Raw genomic sequence first — 20,221 nt, forward strand, 5'->3', positions numbered from 1 at the left:
TTTCATGTGAGACACTCACTGTCTTACTAGGTAGCCCTGCTAAGCCTGGAGCTTGCTTATGCTGACCACGCTGGCCTGGCCACAAATTTACAAAGATCCACCTGCCAGCATTTTTGTCTCCCAAGTCTTTCTATAAAATGTGTCCAGCTTTGTATGGAGGCATCTCCTGTCCTCTTGGCAGCACCTTAGTGGAACAGGACTCAGTCACCTGAACAAATACTGAATGCTGATTGTTTATTTCCCTGTTGAGACAGAGTCTCTCTACAGAGCTTTCTGGCAAAGAAGATAGGGAAGATAATGCACACTTGGTTAAGTACACTGTTCATCATGGCTCCCGGTTATGGCACCATGGGAATCAGAGTGTCCAGCATAAAAAGACCTTTATAAGTTTAATTAAAATATCCTTTTTCTTCTTGCATCTTCATATTTCTAACAATAGGCCTCAAATATTGATATGTGATACACTGACTCTGTGACAGTGAGCGTAAGTCAACAACCCGGCACCTAGGAGAGAGACACATCTCAAAAGGGAAAGAGAAAGGAGATACGGATCTATCTCTGAGATCACACCTGGATCTTCCCAAAAGAAAATCCTCTGGTACAATTACCAGAAACCATGGGAACATTTTAAATTTAACTGACTTTGGCATGACCTGCTCAAGCCCTCACAGACAGTTCTGACTATGATTTTCCTTAACCTCATACAATAGCCTCTTGGGAACAAGAAGATGCTCAAAGTCCTTGATTCTTTCATGAAAAACACCTGTCAATACCTCCAGGTATCTGTTCTATCCCCATTCCTACATCTATCCTATCATTCCAAAGGACAAATGAATGCCACCTAACTGGTGGCACAGATAAAAAAGAACAGATTGTACTGCTTGCCTTCAGGTACACTCTCCAAAATAAGGAACTAATAACACGAACTGAAGTGAGAAGCCTACGGCTATCCAAGATGGCACACTAGAGAAACTGTCATCCTATGCTCTCCAACTGAAGCGGGCAGGGGGCAATTCTAAACAGCCCACTGTTTAAAAAAGCAACCCTAAAGGAATGTACAGCTGTAGAATACTTCCTGTGTAAAAATCAAGGATTAACAAGGAACATTGTGACTTGTAATTAGAGGTGGTCATAAGAGACCTTCAAGTGTTTAAGAAAGGCTATTCTTGAGGGAGTAGAGGAATCCCACAGGAAAACTACTAAGTTAATTAGGTATGTTCTGAGGCAATTATTCAGAAACTGGAAATCATCCAATCGGATTTGCATTTTGTCCCTGGCTAGCTAAAGCAATACTGGTTGTCACTGGACAACCACCTTGGCCCTAGGAGCATTGTGTCAGTTCAATTCCATAGCCTGGTTTGTTCTGGATAACAGAATAGCAATTCCTTCTGCAAGACAAGGCCATGTGTGCAAAATGTATCCTGCAATACCTAGATTCATGCCTTAAGCCAAGTGGAAAGTCAGTACAAGAACTCAGAGAAAGCCACCTGGCTCTTGAAGGCAGCATTCTGCATTTACTCAGCTATCTGTTTTTTTGTTTTGTTGTTTTGTTTTGTTTTTTTCTCTTTTTCAAGACAGGGTTTCTCTGTGGTTTTTTGGAGCCTGTCCTGGAACTAGCTCTTGTAGGCCAGGCTGGTCTCGAACTCACAGAGATCCACCTGCTTCTGCCTCCCAAGTGCTGGGATTAAAGGTGTGCGTCACCACTGCCCGGCCGCTATCTGGTTCTTAAATCCTGGGTAGTGTAAGTGAGTTCAGCATTTGGTTGGTAATAACCTCAATTATAATGTCTTTCTTCTTCTAAGTTAAACAGAACATATCCGGTACTGGCCCCTATCAGAGTTATTAGTGACCAACAAGTGTGCAATCATGAGAACTTTTACCAGAAATCAAGAAGTACAGAAAACAGGGGAGAACCTTGGTAAAAGGTAATCTTATGTTTACTTGGACCTGAGTGTTTCTATCTATCTTGTGAAGGCAGGCATTGACTCTTTGCTCCATATTTTCTTCTTAGAGCACAGTTGTACTGGATACAGTCCTGGGGTCTACAAATAATGTATCCCTCTGGAGATCTGGGAAGGTTTTGCTTCTTGTATAGTGTATTAAAGATGTCATCTCAGGGCAAAGGTGTCAAGGTAAAAGCAGAGCTCACTTCACATTCCAATAGTCTGTATTCTCTAACATGTGTTCCCTAGAGATGACATTCTTGCAACACGTTGAACTACATCACTGAAGATGTGGTGCCAAGGCCAGTAAGATGGCTCAGCTAGTAACTGCATTTTGCTACCAAGCTGGATGACCTAAGTTTGATTCCTGAGACCCATGTAGTGGACGGAAAGAGCTGATCTCCATGGTGAGATATATTTATGTACACACACACACACAAATTTTTTTAATTAAAAAATAAAAGAAGTTATTACAGGATGTCCTGATCCTATTCAGTCTTCCATGGAGCTGAGGGCACAAATGCTAACATTCTGTTATTCTCATGAGTGAAGTCCTATGTCCTCTATCAACATCTATGAAACTGTAGGGAACTACCTTGTTTGTCTACATGGAGGACAAAACTTAAGACACTTCACAGTTGTTTGTGGTTTTTGTTTGAACAGGATTTTGCAGGGAAGAGAAAAGGACTGTAGAGATGGCTTAGTGGTTTAAGAATGCTTATTACTACCATTTTTGTTTTGTTTTGTTTTTTGTTTTTGAGACAAGGTTTTTCTGTAGCTTTGAAGCGTGTCCTGGAACTAGCTCTTGTAGAGCAGGCTGGCCTTGAACTCACAGAGATCCGCCTGCCTCTGCCTCCCCAGTGCTAGGATTAAAGGCATAAGGCACCACCACCCTGCTCGCTTATTGCTGTCTTATAGAGGGTCCAGGTTTGGTTCCAAACATCACATCAAACAGCTCACTATAGCCTATTAACTCTAGCTCCAGAGAAGCTAACACCCTATTCTGGACTCTGGATACACACATGCCATTCACACAGAGAACATACATACATACAGATAAATGCAAATAAAATTAATCTTTTAAAGATGACTTTTGTGATAGAAAAGATTCATACCCTTTGATTCCATCAGTAATTTTGAGAACTACCTAATATAAGTTATTGGTATTATAAGATGTAGAGTTGTATTCTTAGAATGCCTCTAAACTTTCTTTTATTTCTTTTGTTTCTTTTTTAGAGACAGGGTTTCTCTGTGTAGCCCTGGATGTACTAGAACTCTGTAGACAAGGCTAGTCTTGAACTCAAAGAGATCCACCTGCCTCTGCCTCCCAGAGAGCTGGGATTAAATCATTCGCCCCACTTCCACCACCAGGCTGTAAACTCTTTTTTATGGTGGAGCAATTAGAAACCATAGCCTCACACATGAGAGTTAAGTGTTCCACCACTGAGCTACATCTCAGTTTCATCATTTTCAAGAGATGCAGTGCAACTTAGCTAAGCACTAATTGTAGTTAAATTCTACCTGTCATGAAATTAAGGAATCTACAGCTCCTCAAAGGGGAAACAATGAAATCTTGTTTGGAAGTAGAAGAGATAGACACTACTTACTTTCACTTTTTCCTAACTGTCCTGAATATTTACTCTATCTCCTTCACAAGGGCACTTTACAATATTAATCTGAGATGTATTCTTTGTCAACTCTGCTTAGTAAACTCATCCACACTCAAACAAACTGCCATGTACATATAGACACTTTCCTCTTGTTCCTCTGGTGATGCCTCAAAACAAATACAGCATAAACCAAACACATATGTCTGCTCAAGTGTATTTTTGAAGACTCACTCTACTTCAGTTCTCTAGTAAGTTATATACAGCCTTTATTTCATATTTGTTTTTACATCTTGCCACATCTACCTTTAAGTGTCAGAAACCTGCTTCCTTCTATTTCAAATACTTCAATCCTAAGTTACTACATGTATCTCACATCAACTCTTACATTAGTCTTCTAACTGGTCCACAGACACGTAATTTGTACTTTCCCAATCTATTCTTTAAAACATAACCACATGAATTTTACCTACCTCCTGCCAAAAGAAGGCACCCAGAAAGAAAACAAGTTTCTTAGCCCCTAGAACATCCCACACGGTTCTGGTCTTCATGGGAAAAGTAAGTTCAAGAAGGCTCACCTACCTTCCCTATGTGTCTACATGGTGCTTCTGAAAGTCAACTTTTGCTCACTCTCCTGCCTCTTACATACTGCACATGTATTGAATATATCAGTTTAAATGACTTGAAAATTTCTCCTATCCAGTATTCTGATTCACAAGAATCCAAATCATATCCTGTCCAGAAATGTATATCCCACTAATAAGAGTTATCCCAATAGAAAGGGGCCTGGAACAATGAGATCCAGTGATAATACTACCCCCGCCCCCCCCCCAAAAGGGCATGAAGTCAGAAAACTCAGGTTTGAATACTGGCTCTTTCACCTAATTGTTATAAAATTTTATACAGTTTTTAACCCATTAAGATTCTGTTTTGATAGGGCTGACAATTAAGCTAAGTAACAAAGTGACAGCATATGCAAGGTCTTTGATTTGGTATATAAAACATACATGTGTGCACACCCACCCATCCTGATTATTGTATCAGAATCTATAATACTGCTTAATACAAAGTGCACTCAAATTTTTTACAAATCTGGATCGATGCAGTGGCTCACTCCTTTAATCCCCTCAGGAGGCAGAGGCAGGTAGACCACAAAAAAAATACATCAAATATAAATCTCATTTGTCAAACTAACCAGCTCTACATTCCCAGATTAAAATAAAAGCATTTCATGCTGGGCATGGTCTATACAGTGAAAAACTGTCTCATAAAAATAAACAAATAATAAAATTAAATAGAGCATTTCTCAGATGTAAGAACCTAGACACATCATGCTATGTACTGTAAAAATAATGGAAATCCTGTTCAAACTTCAGTTTTTCCACCAGCAACAGGATTGTGAACAGCGTCTCGGAGCTAGCTTGATAAGCACTAGGTTCTGTCTAATGAAAACAGACGAGAAGGTGAACAGACACTGAGAGCCACAGCTGATTTCTAAATAACAGTGGGTGGGACTGCAGAGACGGCTCTGCAGTGAAGAGAGGAGCCAGGCTTCATTCCCAGCACCCACCTGGTAGTTTACAATCATCCGTAATTCTGGTTAGAACCTCTTCTGACCGTCACTGGCAATAGGCACAAACATGGTACACAGATATACATGCAGGCAAAACACCCATACACACAAAATTTTAATTAAAAAATAATAAATATTCTACCCCAAAAATGAGTGTTGTTAGAACACTCAGACATGCCGGGCAGTCACACGCCTTTAATCCCAGCACTCAGGAGGCAGAGAGAAGCTGTTTGAAGCCAGCCTAGTAGACCTATATATAGAGCAAGTTCCAGGACAGCCAGAGCTACACAGAGAAACCCTATCTCGAGGAAAAAAAAGACGGAAAAAAAAAAAAAAAAAAGAACACACTGACATAAACCCCAAACCTCTCTTCTCCTATACACATTAACAGTACAGAGCTAATTTTTTGATGGGTGTGCAAACTGAATGTTTAAATGAAGGTAAATGTTTATTTATTTAAACATTTATTATTTCCTTATGGTGAAAATCATTTGTAACTCTCCTTTTTTTATCTAGACTTTTGAAATAGACTATTATTGATATCCACAGTCACTTTACTACTATTCAGTAACAAGTTAATTCACTAATTCATATTCTCCATCTCTATACCTTCACACACACACACACACACACACACACACACACACACACACACGGCGGGGGGGGGGGGGGGCTGTCTCATTATGCAGTCCAGGCCCTAAACTTGTCACCCCCAGACTCCTGACCGTAAGGCATGTGCCACCATGCCTGGCTGTCAATTTCTTTCTCTTTCTTTATTATGTGTGCAGGAATATGCCCCGCATGTGGGTGCAGAGGAGGACATTGGCCACCCTGCTCTACTCTCCTCCTCCCCTGGACAGGGCTTCTTGCTGAATTCTGCTACTTGTACAGGTTAAGGTGGCCACCTAGCCAGCCCACACAGGCTTTTTATGTGGGTACTGGGATCTGAACATGAGTTCTGCCGCTTGTGTAAGTGCACATACCTACTGAGCCACACTAATTTAAAGCCAGCCTTTATTAAATTAATGTTAGAAATTAGGCAAAATAAATTGTGTGGTAAGTAAATGTTTTCAAAGAACGAATGAAATATCACCAAAGCAATTTTCTAGGACAATCTGGAAGACTGGGTATACACACACTTGTATAGAAACAGTATGACTGGGAGTTCAAAGTCATCCCTAGCTAGGTTATGAATGGGAGGCTAGCCTGGACTACAAGAGACAAAAAATTCAAATACACAATTTATAAGCAAACTGGTAAATTTCACAAGTAAACAAAACTATCTTTTGATTACAACACACACACACACACACACACACACACACACACACACAGCTGAGGTGAGCACGTTGGACCACAAAGCAAGGACTGTGTGAACCTCTGTGAAAGGAATTCAAGGCCAGGGGATACACAATGAGACTACGTCTTTAAAACAACAGAAACTGCTCTAGCATCCAAGAGAACATGAGACAAGCCAAGTATGAGAGACCATGGCCTGCAACACACTCAGGTTACCCTAATACATATGTGAAAAGAACATATAATTCCCATATGGTAACATTGTCATGAAAGTTTTATTGTTACAGAACAAAAGAATGTAAGAAATGATAGCACTTCTCAAATACGTTGATGGAAACATCAAGTAGGTTGGTTACAGAAAGGTAGGGAATCTGATAGAGAATTATCTGTAACTTTCTTAGCCTTTGAGTTGGTGAAAGTTGGTGGTCTGACAGTACATTTGAAAAGAATTAACCTAGTAGTCACAAGAATGGTTGCTAGGTAAAATAGAGGAAGACAACGGCTGGCTGGTAATAGTACAAGATACTCTGGCTCCAGATAAGCAACAACACTAAGGCTCTCCTCCTACTTAGCAAGTTCTAACCAGGCAATTGCCTTTGTAAATCTTTAACATAGGCATGGCTTTGATGTTTTTCTGGGAACTTCAGTTCACAGTATCCTCTAAGATTTGATTGTATGGGCTTGAGAGATGGCCTGGCCTTCCCAGAGACCAAGTTCAGTTCCAAGAATTCACATCGGAGGAAATCACCTCTAACTCCAGCTCCATGTGATCAGAAACCCTCTTCTGTCTCTGAGGGAACCCGCACACGTCTGCACATATATGCACAAATGTACATAATTTAAAAAATAGATCTTTTTAAAACCAAAAAAAAAAAAAACACAAACGCTTGGTTATGTGAAATCACCACAAAGAAATACATTGTTTTAAATGTGTTCTCTTTCCTGTCCTTGTTACTTCGATGGGTTAAAGAGCACAGATATGCTTCTTTAAAAAAAAAAAAAACTTGTCCCGATGTTCAAACACAGAAAAGCAGGCAGGGAAGAGCTGTCTCATAGCAATACTACCTGATCTCTCCTCAACCTACACTGTATCTATCAGGAGGCCTACTGAACCTCAACTGCCTCTACAGAGAGGGTAACATGGCTTTCAACCAAAGACTCTTACATAGAAATAAAACCACAATATATATTTGCTGAAAACAACTAGGAAATGAAAATCTAAAGCCTTTTACCCTGAATAGCAAACGGAGACGGGTAGGAAAAGTTTAAGAGTCCCAAGCAAGACAAGTACACAGAGAAAGCCTTCAGCACAGAAAAAGACAACCTTTGTTCCTGCTATTTAAAATAGGCCAGACTCTGGAAATGGCCCAGTGCCCAAAATCCTGCTAAAAAGCTCTGTTCAATATGCCTGAAACAAAGTTCCAATCAACTCCGAAATTAACTTGATTCGAAACGACCTATATATGCACACTACAAATTAAATTTCTTAAGAAAATATGAACTGAAAAATCAGACTCCATGGGACACATAATGTGAAAGACTTGAGTCAGAATTACTATTAAATAACTAGGCATGGTGGCTCATGCCTATAATAGCAACAATTAGGAGCAAAGGCAGGAGGATCCCAAGTCCCGGGCCAAGACTTGAAAGCAGAAGAGAGGGTGAGGTGGCCTGGTAGGGAAGGCTGTTTGTTAGGCAAAGCCTGACAACCTGAAATCAGTAAGTGGAACCCATGTGTGCTGGCCAGTTTTATGTCAATTTGCCATAAGCTATAGGCATCTGAAAGCAGAGGACCTCAACTAAGAAAATACCTATAGGCAAGCTGTAGGGCATTTTCTTATTAGTGACTGATGGGGTAGGGTCCAGAATACTACAGGTGAGACCACCCCTGTTCTGAGTTCTCAAAGAAAACAGGCTGAGGAAGCCATGAGGAGCAAGTCAGTAAGCAGCAGTCATCCACTCATAGTGCCTGCATCAGCTCCTGCCTCTAGGTTCCTTCCCTGTTTGAACTCCTGTCTTGACTTCCTTTAATAATGGACTACGATATGGAAGTATAAACCAAATAAACCCTCCCCCCCCCATCATTGCAATAGTAACCCCTAACCAAGACACCATGTAAAGATAGAAAGAGAAACCAACTCCCGTAGTCCCCTACCTCCACATGCACACCATACCATGCCACCACGCCACAATCACAATATATAAGTAAAAAAATAAAGTCGTCTAGAAAAATTGATCATGAGAGAGGGTGGTGGGAAAAAAGAGGGGAGGTAGTTAGAAAATATTATCAACTTATAATATACGTACATGTACAAAGTTTTTTTTAAAATGAAAAGCTAGATGGCCAGATGGCTCAGTAGATAGGCTTTGTCACCAAGCCTGACAATCTGAGTTCAATTCCTGGAACCCATAGGGTAAAACAATTCCAGTAAGTTCCTCTGCTCACACAAGTGCCGAGGTATGTGCATGCACACAGACATGAGTACAGGCACACACATGCACACACAACACACAAGTGCTTAAATATTTTTATTTTAAAAAGAAAAATAAAAACAAGAATATCAACAATATAACAAGAAGGCTCTACGTAGGCATTTTAGTCTCTAATTCTTTTTTTTTTTTCTTTTCTTTTCATTTTGTTTTGTTTTTCAAGACAGGATTTCTCTGTGTAACAGCCCTGAGTGTCCTGGAACTTGCTTTGTAGACCAGGCTGACCTCTAACTCACTGAGATTCATGTGCCTCTGCCTCCCAAGTGCTGGGATTAAAGGCATCACCACCCAGCTTAGTCTCTAATTCTTAAATATTGAGAAAAATGACTACCAGATTTCATAAGGACAGAGGGACCTGAAACAAATCTAAAAAATAAACCACAAAAAATTAATAAGGAACAAAGAAATAAAAATTTAAAAAAACAAAACAAAAATTAATAAATAATTCTTTTGACCATTGAAACTTAAAAAGAAGAAAAAATATAATAGACATAACCAGAAAATAAAACTGAGGCAACTTTCCTGAGATGAGTAATAATTTAGAAATATTTAGAAAATAATTTTAAGAGAGGGTAACAGAAAAAATAAAAAAATATTCAGAAATACAGTAGCCTCATCTCCAAACAGAAACAGGCCTCAAGTGGCAGCAGTGTCCTCGTAAAAAACCAATACATAATCAAGCCCTATGAGACAGCTCTCTCCCTCCGCCCCCCACCTACCATGCACAAACATGTGACAATCACTAAATAAAATATTCAAAAGCTGTCTGAAAGAAGAAAAGGCAAATTAAAAACAAAACACTAAAACCACCCAGAAATGATGGATTGCATCTGTAATCCTTGGGGATGCAAGAAGAATCTTGAGTTCTAGATCGACCTTAGCCCTGTCTTTGAAAAAAAAAACCCCTAGACCCAGAGCCTTCAGCTATCTATGATGATGACAACGGTAGAACAGATGAGAAAAGCGGTTGCCTTTAGAGTTTAAGGGGGTCTTTAGGGAGCTCAGTAGATGGGTGCTTGTTTGCCAAAGTGTAAGGCCTTAGGTTTAAAGTATAGTACTGTCCCTACCAAAAAAAAGTCTAGGAAAAACAAGGATAATACAACAAGTAATAACAGGTTCTAAGGCCAACTGTGTCTGGTGAACATGCCATTTATAATAGTACATAATCCTGAGTGAATTATCTAGCCTCTGCATCTGTAATGAGATTGGGTGCTATTTGTTTGCTTTTGTGTTTGAGTTTTTGTGTTTTGAGACAGGGTCTTACAATGAAGCCTCAGATAGTGTGGAACTCAGAGATCTGCTTGTCTCTGTCTCCTGAGTGCTGGGAATAAAGGTTGTGCCACCACACTAGGCGTTTTAATGAGGCTGTTGTGAAGATAAATTAATTCATAGTTATTCACATGCATTAAAAAAAAAACAGGCATGAGAAAAAAATAATGGCATCTTGAATTTTGCAAGAAAATGTATGGAGCTAGAAAACATTATTTTGAGGTAACCCAGATACAGAAAGACAATTATCACATGTACTCACTCATAGGTGGTTTTTAAACATAAAGCAAAGAAAACCAGCCTACAAACCACAATCTTAGAGAACTCAGACAACAATGAGGACACTAAGAGAGACTCACATAGATCTAATCTACATGGGAAGTAGAAAGTAGAAAAAGACAATATCTCCTGAGTAAATTGGGAGCATGGGGACCTTGGGGGAAGAGTTGAAAGGGAGAGAGGAGAGACAGGGAGGAGAGCAGAGAAAAATGTAGAGCTTAATAAATATCAACTTAAAAAAAGATTTAAAAAAAAACTGGCATGTAGCATGTATTATATATAAGCACTGGAGAAAGGAAGACCAAGGAAAGAAACAGAACAGATTTTGGACTTTTATTATAATCCCAAGCAATACTGACTGGCATTTCGCAACCTTCACAGAGTACACAATTTGGGGAGGGATATGTGAAATGAAGTCTAATGATAACAGCTATGTCTAACACACACACACAATCCTAGCACTGGAGCAGCAGAAGCAGGATCACTACAGTGAACTTCAGATCATCCTAGGCCACAGACCACATTCTAGGCCAGCCTGAGTATAGAGTTAAGATTCTGCCTCAAAAAATAACAACACCACAGAAGGAAGCAGGGAAAGACAGCAGGAGTGAAGAAGGGAAGAAAGGAAAAGGAGGGTACAGTGAGGTACAAAAAAGGGAGAAAGGAAAAAGAAAGAGAAGAGAGGAGCTAGGAGGAAGCAGGAGGGAGAGAAAAGGAAGGAAAAGGATCAAGAAGGAGGAAGCCTGGTGGAGGAGTAACAGGAAGGAAAGCCTGCTAAGGCTTGCAGCACTCAAGTGATCTGAGGAAGAAGCAGCACAGTCCCAGGGCAGTCTCAGCCACACAGTAAGAACAATCTGAACACCAAGGGCTGGAGTTGCAGCTCAGTGATAGAGCACTTAGCCTAGAAAGTCTAAAGGTGGGGTCCAATTCCAACACTACCACAGTTTACAAAAAAGACACACAGGGTGACAGAACACAGTCCAAGAATGGAGTCCTGTAAGCTTTCTTGTGAGAAAACTCCAAGGAACCAAGACAAGGAACTTGTGATCTCAGTTTCTTCAAAAACATGTAATGGGATTTGGGTTATGCTTTCTTGCCCCTGCCAGGTGTCACAGATAGAGTGACTTTACCTCAGATTACTCATGACAACTTGCTGTGGAAAAACACCTTCTGCCATGTGCAGCTTGCCACCCACATGCAGCCTGCATTTGTGCTTGGACACTTTACTCTTTACTCTCAGAGTATAAACTGTCTGATGCTCTGAATAAAGTTGGCTATTGATATGAGGCTTTAGCCCACATCATTTATTGGCTCCATTTTCCCAGGTCTTGAACTTGACTCCCAAGTAGCTGGGATCACAGGCCTGTGCCACCATGCTTAGCCTATGGCACATCTTTAAAAGAGAAAATAATTACAACCAAAAAATTGAAAGATATATTCTGTCCATATGTAATATATTAACATTAAAAAACACATATAGTCACCTGGCAGTGATGGCGCACGCCTTTAATCCCAGCACCTGGGAGGCAGAGGCAGGTGGATCTCTGTGAGTTGGAGGCCAGCCTGGTCTACAGAGTGAATTGCAGGACAGGCTCCAAAGCTACACAGTGAAACACTGTCTCGATGAAAAAACAAAACAAACACCTATAGGCTTAATTCTCAGCACCCACACAGTAGCTCACAATTCTCTGTAACACCAGTTCCAAGGGATCTTTACAAACACAAATGTGCACATGGAATTAAAAGAATTTACAAGTAAACAGTAGAAGGGGAAGAAAAGTAGCAGCAGAAGCTACAGCCAGCCTGGATGTCATGAAACCTGGTCTCAAAAAGGTGGGAGGGAAGGGGGTTGAGAGGACAGACGGGAAGGACAGGGGAAGAGGGGGCAATGCTGCAGACAATCTGGGTGTTTTCAAAGAAGAAAATAACACTTTATTAGAGTTTTGGTGGTTTGTTTTTCACATTTGTTGCCCTTGGGTTTTTTGTTTGGACTTTTTTTTTTTTTTTGGATTTTTCAAGACAGGGTTTCTCTGTGTAGCTCTGGAATCTGTCCTGGCACTTGCTCTGTAGACTAGATCCTCCTCCTCCACCACCACCACCATCACCCCGCTTTGTTTTTTCTCCTTTGAGACAAAGTCTCTAATAGCTCTGGCTATTTTTCATCTTGTTGTGGTCAAGGATGACCTCTAACTCCAAATCCTCCTTCTTCCATTTCCCCAGCGTTCACAGGTCTATACTAACTTGTCTGATCTATGCAGCCCTGGGGAATCAAACCAAGTGGACTAAACCCCAGTTATGAAACTATCAACTGTGAAAAGTCATCCTTTAAAATACCAACTGCATCTGGGGCCGTAGAGGTGGCTTAGGAACAAGTACACCGCCTGCTCTTCCAGAGAACCAGGTTTCAATTCCCAGAACCTACAGAGTGGTTCACAACAGCTTGAAACTCCAGTTCCAGAGGCTCCAAAGGCCTTTCCTGGTTGGCACACGGCACACAGACATATACATGCAGGTTAAGCACCCATAACATCAAAAGAAAACTAGTCCATCAAGTGACTTCTACTAAATGTTTGTGTGACCTTTAGGTCCTGCTGATAATCACACTATTCTCATTTCAATGACAATTATCAATTTGTAGTATATCCTTCTGCCTGAATCAGTTTTGGTAAGAACTTTTCATCTAGCTTGGCAATGGTGCAGGCCTATAATCCCAGCACTGGAGAAGGTAAAGCAAAAGCATGGCAAGTCTGGGGCCAGCCAGAATTATATACCAGAACTCTACTTTTAAAAAAATCCATCATTGTTGACAAAATGTGAGGGCCCTAAAGATAGTAAAACTAATTTGTTGGGGTTGCCCTCACAAAGTTGGATGTCTTAGAAATCCAGCAGCTGGTCATCTAGGACCACCATATCCCCACGGCTGGCTTCTTGTCTTACAGATGGCCATTTCCTCTTTATGTTCTATCTTTACGGTCTTGCCTCTGTGCATGCTTATGTCCTAATCTCCTTATTTAAAGAAATCAACCCTAGCATTCAGGAGGTTGCAATAGAAGGGTCACCCTGAGTTTAAGACTAACTTAAGATACACAGTGAAATCCAGGCCAGCTAGGGAGAGTCCGTCGTAAAACAAAAGAATAATACCAGTCATAAAGATCCCAATGGATAGTTCTAAACTCACGGTCACATAGATAGTCCTTTTAAAAAACAGAGGACTACAGAACAAAAAAAGTATGAATGTGGGAAGGAGACCTGTGAGGCTGACAGCAGCTTGACATGAGTGGAGGGAGGTGAGAGTAAACAAAATGTACTACAAACATGTATGACTGCCAAACAAATGTAATCAGTATTTCAAACACACACACACACACATGTGCACGCACACTGTGGGATATGCTCTTCTTTACTGTAAAGATTTGTCATTCGTATTAAAACGCTGATTCCAGTAGCCAGGCAGAAAGTATAGGCAGGGTGAACAGACTAGAATTCTGGGAAGAGAAAAGGCAGAGACACAGTCACCATCCAGAAGAAGGGGAATCAAGATGAGAATGCCTCACCGATGAAAGGTACCAAGCCATGTGGCTAAAGATAGATAAAAATTATGGGTTAAGTTGTAAAAGCTAGTTAACAATAACCCTGAGCTAATAGGCCAAACAGTTTATAATTAATATAAGTCTCTGTGTATTTCTTTGGGACTGAATAGGACAGAAACTTCCATCTACATACACACACTCACACTCATACACACACGTGTGTACCCATAACTTCCAAGTGAAAAGTCTAGGGTCAAATGGAAAACTACTCATATAAAAACCAGAATTACAAGAATGACACCAAAGCCAAAGATACTACAAAACATAACCAATAATTCTCAAGACCATAAAGTAATTCCTGTAACATTCTATCAAATTAAATCTAACAATGTATAGAACTGGAAGTTAGCTGGAATTTAATCCCAATAAAGATTGCTAACATTTAAAATAACGCAAAACCAAAGTAATTCATTTTATTAGGAGATAAAACAAACAACTTTGTTCCTTTCTACAAATGCATAAAAAGTAATAAAACCTATGATCTTGTTCCTTATAAGATCTCTCACAGACTAGACAGTAAACACTAAAAACAATCTGATAATTTCTTATAAACAGACATCTACCATGTAAACTATTCATTCCACACACATATCTTCTTTAAAGGAACAAAAGCATGACCAATGAGAATGACTCAGAACATGAAGGCACTTGCTACCAAGCATGACAATCTGACCACACTCCAGGACCCACATACTGAAAGGGAGCTAAGTCACCTCTAACTCCAAACAAATTATGCTGAGACACATATGCATCCACACACACAAAAATAAATAAAAATATAATTTCTAAAAAATGAAAATCATTTGACTATTGGAAGATCTATATATAAATGTTTATAGAAGTTTAATGTGCAGTTGGCAAAATATAAACACAACCTATATTTCCAACAACAGATACACAAACAGATAACAGATAAACAGAAATTGCTCAACAAGCCGGGCAGTGGTAGTGCACATCTTTAATCCCAGCACTTGGAAGGCAGAGACAGGCAGATCTCTGTGAGTTTGAGACTAGTGTGGTCTACAGGATACAAAGCTACAGAGAAACCCTGTTTTGAAAAACCAAAAAAAAAAAAAGAGAGAGAGAGAGAGAGAAAGAAAAAAGAAAGGGAGGGAGGGAAGAAGAGAAGGAGAGGGGGAGGGGAAAGAAGAGGAGGGGAGGGAGGGGAGGGAAATCAAATGAAACTGCTCAACAATAAAAGCAGACTCTTATATTGGAACAGTATGGGTAAATTTCAAAGTAAGTGTGCTATGTAAAAAGGGCTAAATCAAGATGAAAATGGTAGGGGACAGGTACATGAATGCATTCACACAAATTTCTAGAAAATATGAACTATTCTATAATGACAAAAAACCTGATGGAGGCAAAGTTTACAAAAGCCCATGTTCCTTTCTTTATGCTAATGACCTCTTGAGAATATGTAAAAATTGACAAGATGCTATTATAAGCTTTAAAATGTAATTTAGTTTACCTCAACAAAAGTCAACAGGCTGGCATGGTGGGATATAACTATAATCCCAGCTACTCAGGAGGCTAAGGAGGCTAAGGTGGGGTGAGGAAGAAAATTTAAGGCCAGCCTGGGCAGCTTACCATAACAAAAAAAAAAAAAAAAGGTGTGCAGATCAGTAGTAGAATGCATGACTAAGTAGAATACACAAAGCCCTAGGTTCTATCCCTAGTCAAAACAACAAAACACCTTAAATGTTCAGTTTTGTGTTGTTTTTCTACAAATGTAAAAAGAAGACTTACAAAAAATAAAATAAAGCAAGAATAGTGGTACATACCTATGAACCCAGCATTCAAAAGGCTATGGTTGTATAAAAGGAAAACTTTAAAAAACAAAAACAGTAAAAGCAAACATGGTGGTTCATATCTATGAACCCAGCATTTAAAAGGCTAAGGCTGGAGACAGGAGAGAAGGCTCAGCCATTAAGAGCACTGGATCATCTTACAGAGAACCTAGGTTTGATTCCCAGGAAGCATATGACAGCTCATAACCACCTATAACTTCAGTCCTATGGGGATCTGATGGCCTCTTTTAGTTTCTGTGGGCACCAGGCACCCACATGGTACACAGACATATTTGTAAGCCACTATCATATGTTGCGGGAGGTCCTTCCGCCCCTCCAACCAATAGCTGCTGTGATACCAGCCCATTGGGGCGTGGTCTCTCTCCCTTTAAAAAAGGGGCTACTTCCTCTGCTCTCTCTCTTCACTTCCTGCTCCGCTGGAGACTAGACTCCCTTCCTGGTTGTGCAGATGGCTGCTGTCTGGGACGGTGATCTGTAAGTTTTCCCCTTTAAATAAATAGCACCCTATTATAATCCTAACTCCAAACTGGTGTGGCATTGTTCGTGACTTACGCCTTCAATCATACATTAAAAAAAAATAATAATAACTTTTTTTAAAAGAGGTTAAGGCAGCTGCACCTTAGTTCAGGGACCACCAGGGCTACAGTGAGACTATTTCAAAACTTAAAGCTTACTCAACTCAAAACAAAGCTAAGAGTGATCATGCCTACAATCAATCAGTAAAATACTAGAGAAGGATTTTATATTCCCAGGTCGTCTATATCACTGTTACATTACATTTGTCTGAGACTGCATAGTATCTGAGGTCTACTAGGATTTTACATCAGTGTCCAAGAACAGTATATTACTCATCTGTTTCATGGCAGTGGCTGTGTGAACATACCTATTATTGTACTGCCCGTCACACTTTTATGCTGTATAATACCTGATAATGATAATAAATTCTTACTGGTCTATAGATTACAGTACTTGTTACCACTGTATTAAGAAACATTGCTACTATGTTTTTTTCTTTTTAGGAGTAATTTTTTAGATGATATCTTTTTTATCTAAAGTGTTCTGGTGCTTTGCTGCATGTATGTCTGTTTTGAGAGTATCAAATCCTTCATAACTGGAGTTACAGACACTTTTGAACTGCCATGTGGGTGCTGGGAATTGAATCCAGGTCCTCTAGAAAAACAACCAGTATTCTTAATTGCTGATCCATCTCTCCAGCCCTAACACTATTTTTTAAATTATTTTTTTTTTTAATATTTATTTATTTATTATGTATACAATATTCTGTCTGTGTGTATGCGTGCAGGCCAGAAGAGGGCACCAGACCTCATTACAGATGGTTGTGAGCCACCATGTGGTTGCCGGGAATTGAACTCAGGACCTTTGGAAGAGCAGGCAATGCTCTTAACCACTGAGCCAACTCTCCAGCCCTTTTTTAAATTATTTTAAAAACTTTTTTCTACACCAGCAACAGCCTTGTGAATCATGCATTTTCCACTCTTAGCAACATCAACCGTCCAGAGAGGACAGTAGGTAGACTTACATACCATGAAGATTGAGAGAGCATGTAGGTGCTCTCTAAGATGTTCATACCACAGCAAAATCTCTTAGCAACACATTTCTTAGCAGGTAGGTACCCTTATAATTAAGACATGTGCTACCATTTGACTAACTATAAACCTAAAAGACTTTATAAGCTGATACCTGTGAGATATGATTGATGGAAGACTCCATCCTCCGAAGCTGAGATGCCTGGATATCCAGCAACTGGAGTACATTGTTGGCCAATGCATTTATTTGATAAGCAACACTAGCTAGAGATTGGGTTGTATATGCTTTGGTCTCTTCTAGAGCTTTTCTCTTGTCTGTAGCCTGAAATAAGAACACAAATAAGCAATAGTTAGATGACATTCATTAAACACACATTTTATACAAATACAGAGCTATTTTCCTCCATTTAAAAAGCCCAAATCAGAAATACCAAACTAGTCAAATGGCATGCTCGCGCTCGCTCGCGCTCTCTCTCTCTCATATTTCTTTACAGACTTTGAAAAAAACAATAATAAACTTTAAATGAAAAAACAACAACAACAACAACAAAAAACCCAGGATAGAAAACAAAAAATCCTGTACAATATAAGAACTGCTGGAGGTCTCACCACCCCTGCTCTCAAGCCCTACTTCAAAGCTGTAATAACAAGACCAGCATAGTACTGGTATAAAAACAGACAAGTGGATCAAGAGAACCAAACAGAAGAAAGACCAAGACATAAATCCACACACCTAGGAACACCTGATTTTTGACAAAAAAGACAAAAATACACAACCAGACAAGGAAAAAAAGGCAACTTCAACATATGGTGCTGGCATAACTGAATGTCCACATGTAGAAAAATGCAAACAGGTCCATCCATATCTATCATCTGCACAAAACTCAAGTCCAAGTAGATCAAAGACCTCAACAGAAATCCAGTTAGGACTGGACCACTGAATATATAGCATGGTATATAAGAACTCACAGATACCTGCCAGCTTCTGCATCTGCTCCCAATGATGAAATTATAAGAATGTATCAACAAACTCAGCTACAAACATCAAACATAATTTTTCAAAAAGAGATTATGGGTGTATAAATCTATAAATAAAACTTGCTGGATCCATTTTAAAAAAAAAGAAATCCAGTTACACTGAACCTAATAGAAGAGAAAGTAGGAAATAGCCTTGAACACATTAACACAGGAGACAACTTCCTAACCAGTAACACAAACACCAAGATTAATAAATGGGAATTCCTGAAACTGAAAAGCTTCTGTAAGGCAAAGAACATAGTCAATAAGACAAAACAGCAACCTACATAGTGGGAAAAGATCTTTACCAACCCCACATCTGATAGAGGGCTGATCTCCAAAATATATAAAGAACTCAAATAACTAGACATCCAAAAACCAAATAATCCAATTTAATAACGAGGTACAGACCTAAACAGAGAATTCTCAACAGAAGAATTTCAAATGGCAGAGAAACTCTTAAAGAGAAACGTTTATCATCCTTAGCCATCATGGAAATACAAATCAAAACAATTCTGAGATACCATCTTACACAGTCAGAATGACTAAGATCAAAAACACTAAGGACAGCCTATGTTGGAGAGGATGTAGAGCAAGTGGAACACTCCTCCAATGCTGGTGGGAATGCAAACCTGTACAGCCATTTTGGAAATGGTGGTTTCTCAGATAATTAGAAACCTATCTACCCAAGACCCAGCTAAACTATTCTTGGACATATATCAAAAGGACACTTTTATATCACCCATAACACATGGACACTTGTTCAGCTATGTTCACAGTAGCTTTAGTTGTCATAGCCAAAACCTGGAAAAACCTAGATGCTTCTCAATCGAAGAATGGACAAAGAAAATGTGATATATTTACACAATGAAGTATTGCTCAGCTGTTAAAAAAAAATGACATCTTGAAATTTGAAGGCAAATGGGTGGAACTAGAAAAAAAAAATCCTGTGTGAGGTAACCTTGACCCAGAAAGACAAACATGGCATGTACGCACTCATAAGTGGATATCAGCTGTGAAGTAAAGGATCATCATGCTACAATCCACAGCCCCAGAGAGGCTAGGTAACAAACAGGGTCACATTGATCTCCTTGGAAAGGGGAAATAGAGGAGATCTCCTGGGTGGACTGGGGACAGATGGAGATGGGAACTTGAGGGATGGAGGGTGGGTGGAGAGGGAGAGTACTGAAAAAGATGATTGGAAAGGGTGTGGTTTTCAGGGTTAGGTAGAAACCTGGTGCAAGGGAAACTCCCACGAATTTAAAAGGATGACCTTAGCTAAGATTCCTAGCAATAGCCAATACATAGGCTGAACTGGCCATCTCCTGTGATCAGATTGGTGGCTAACCCAACTGTCATCAGAAAGTCTTCATCCAGTGACTGATGGAAATAGAGGCAGAGATCCACAGCCAAACATTAGCGAAGAGAATCTTGCTGAAGAGAGGCAGGAAGGAATGCAGGAGCCAAAGGGGGTCAAGGATATCAAAAAAAGAATCAAAAAAAAAAAAAAAAAAAAAAAAGAAAATCAACTACCCTGGCTCAGAGGAACACACAGAGTCTGAACCAACAACCAGGGAGCCCATATGGCTCTACATACATGTGACAGCTGTTTATCTTGTGGCACTCCTAACAGTGTGAACAGCGAGTATCCCTTTGGCTGGCTCTGAAGAATCTGAAGAATGTATTCCTCATACTGGATTGCCTTGTCCAGTCTACATTCAAGGGGGGGGGGGGGTTGCTTAGTCCTACTGCTACTTGATATGCCATGTTTTGTTGATATCCATGAAAGGCCTGAC

General features: G+C 39.8%; 1 protein-coding gene across 13 annotated transcripts in view; it reads right to left on the bottom strand.

Annotated features, from left to right (window-relative positions):
- The window catches only part of Abi1 (abl interactor 1), an 83,016-nt gene that overhangs the window by 29,904 nt on the left and 32,891 nt on the right, over nt 1-20,221 (bottom strand). For all 13 annotated transcript variants that reach the window (XM_050152614.1, XM_050152610.1, XM_050152611.1 and 10 more), the window contains exon 2: nt 17,563-17,730. In XM_050152614.1, coding sequence (XP_050008571.1) covers nt 17,563-17,730 — 168 coding nt within the window. The remainder of the gene's footprint in view (nt 1-17,562; nt 17,731-20,221) is intronic.

The sequence above is a fragment of the Alexandromys fortis genome, unplaced genomic scaffold (genome assembly GCF_014885135.2).
Source record: "Alexandromys fortis isolate MF-2015 unplaced genomic scaffold, M_Fortis_MF-2015_v1.1 scaffold_54, whole genome shotgun sequence".
Lineage (NCBI taxonomy): Eukaryota > Metazoa > Chordata > Mammalia > Rodentia > Cricetidae > Alexandromys > Alexandromys fortis.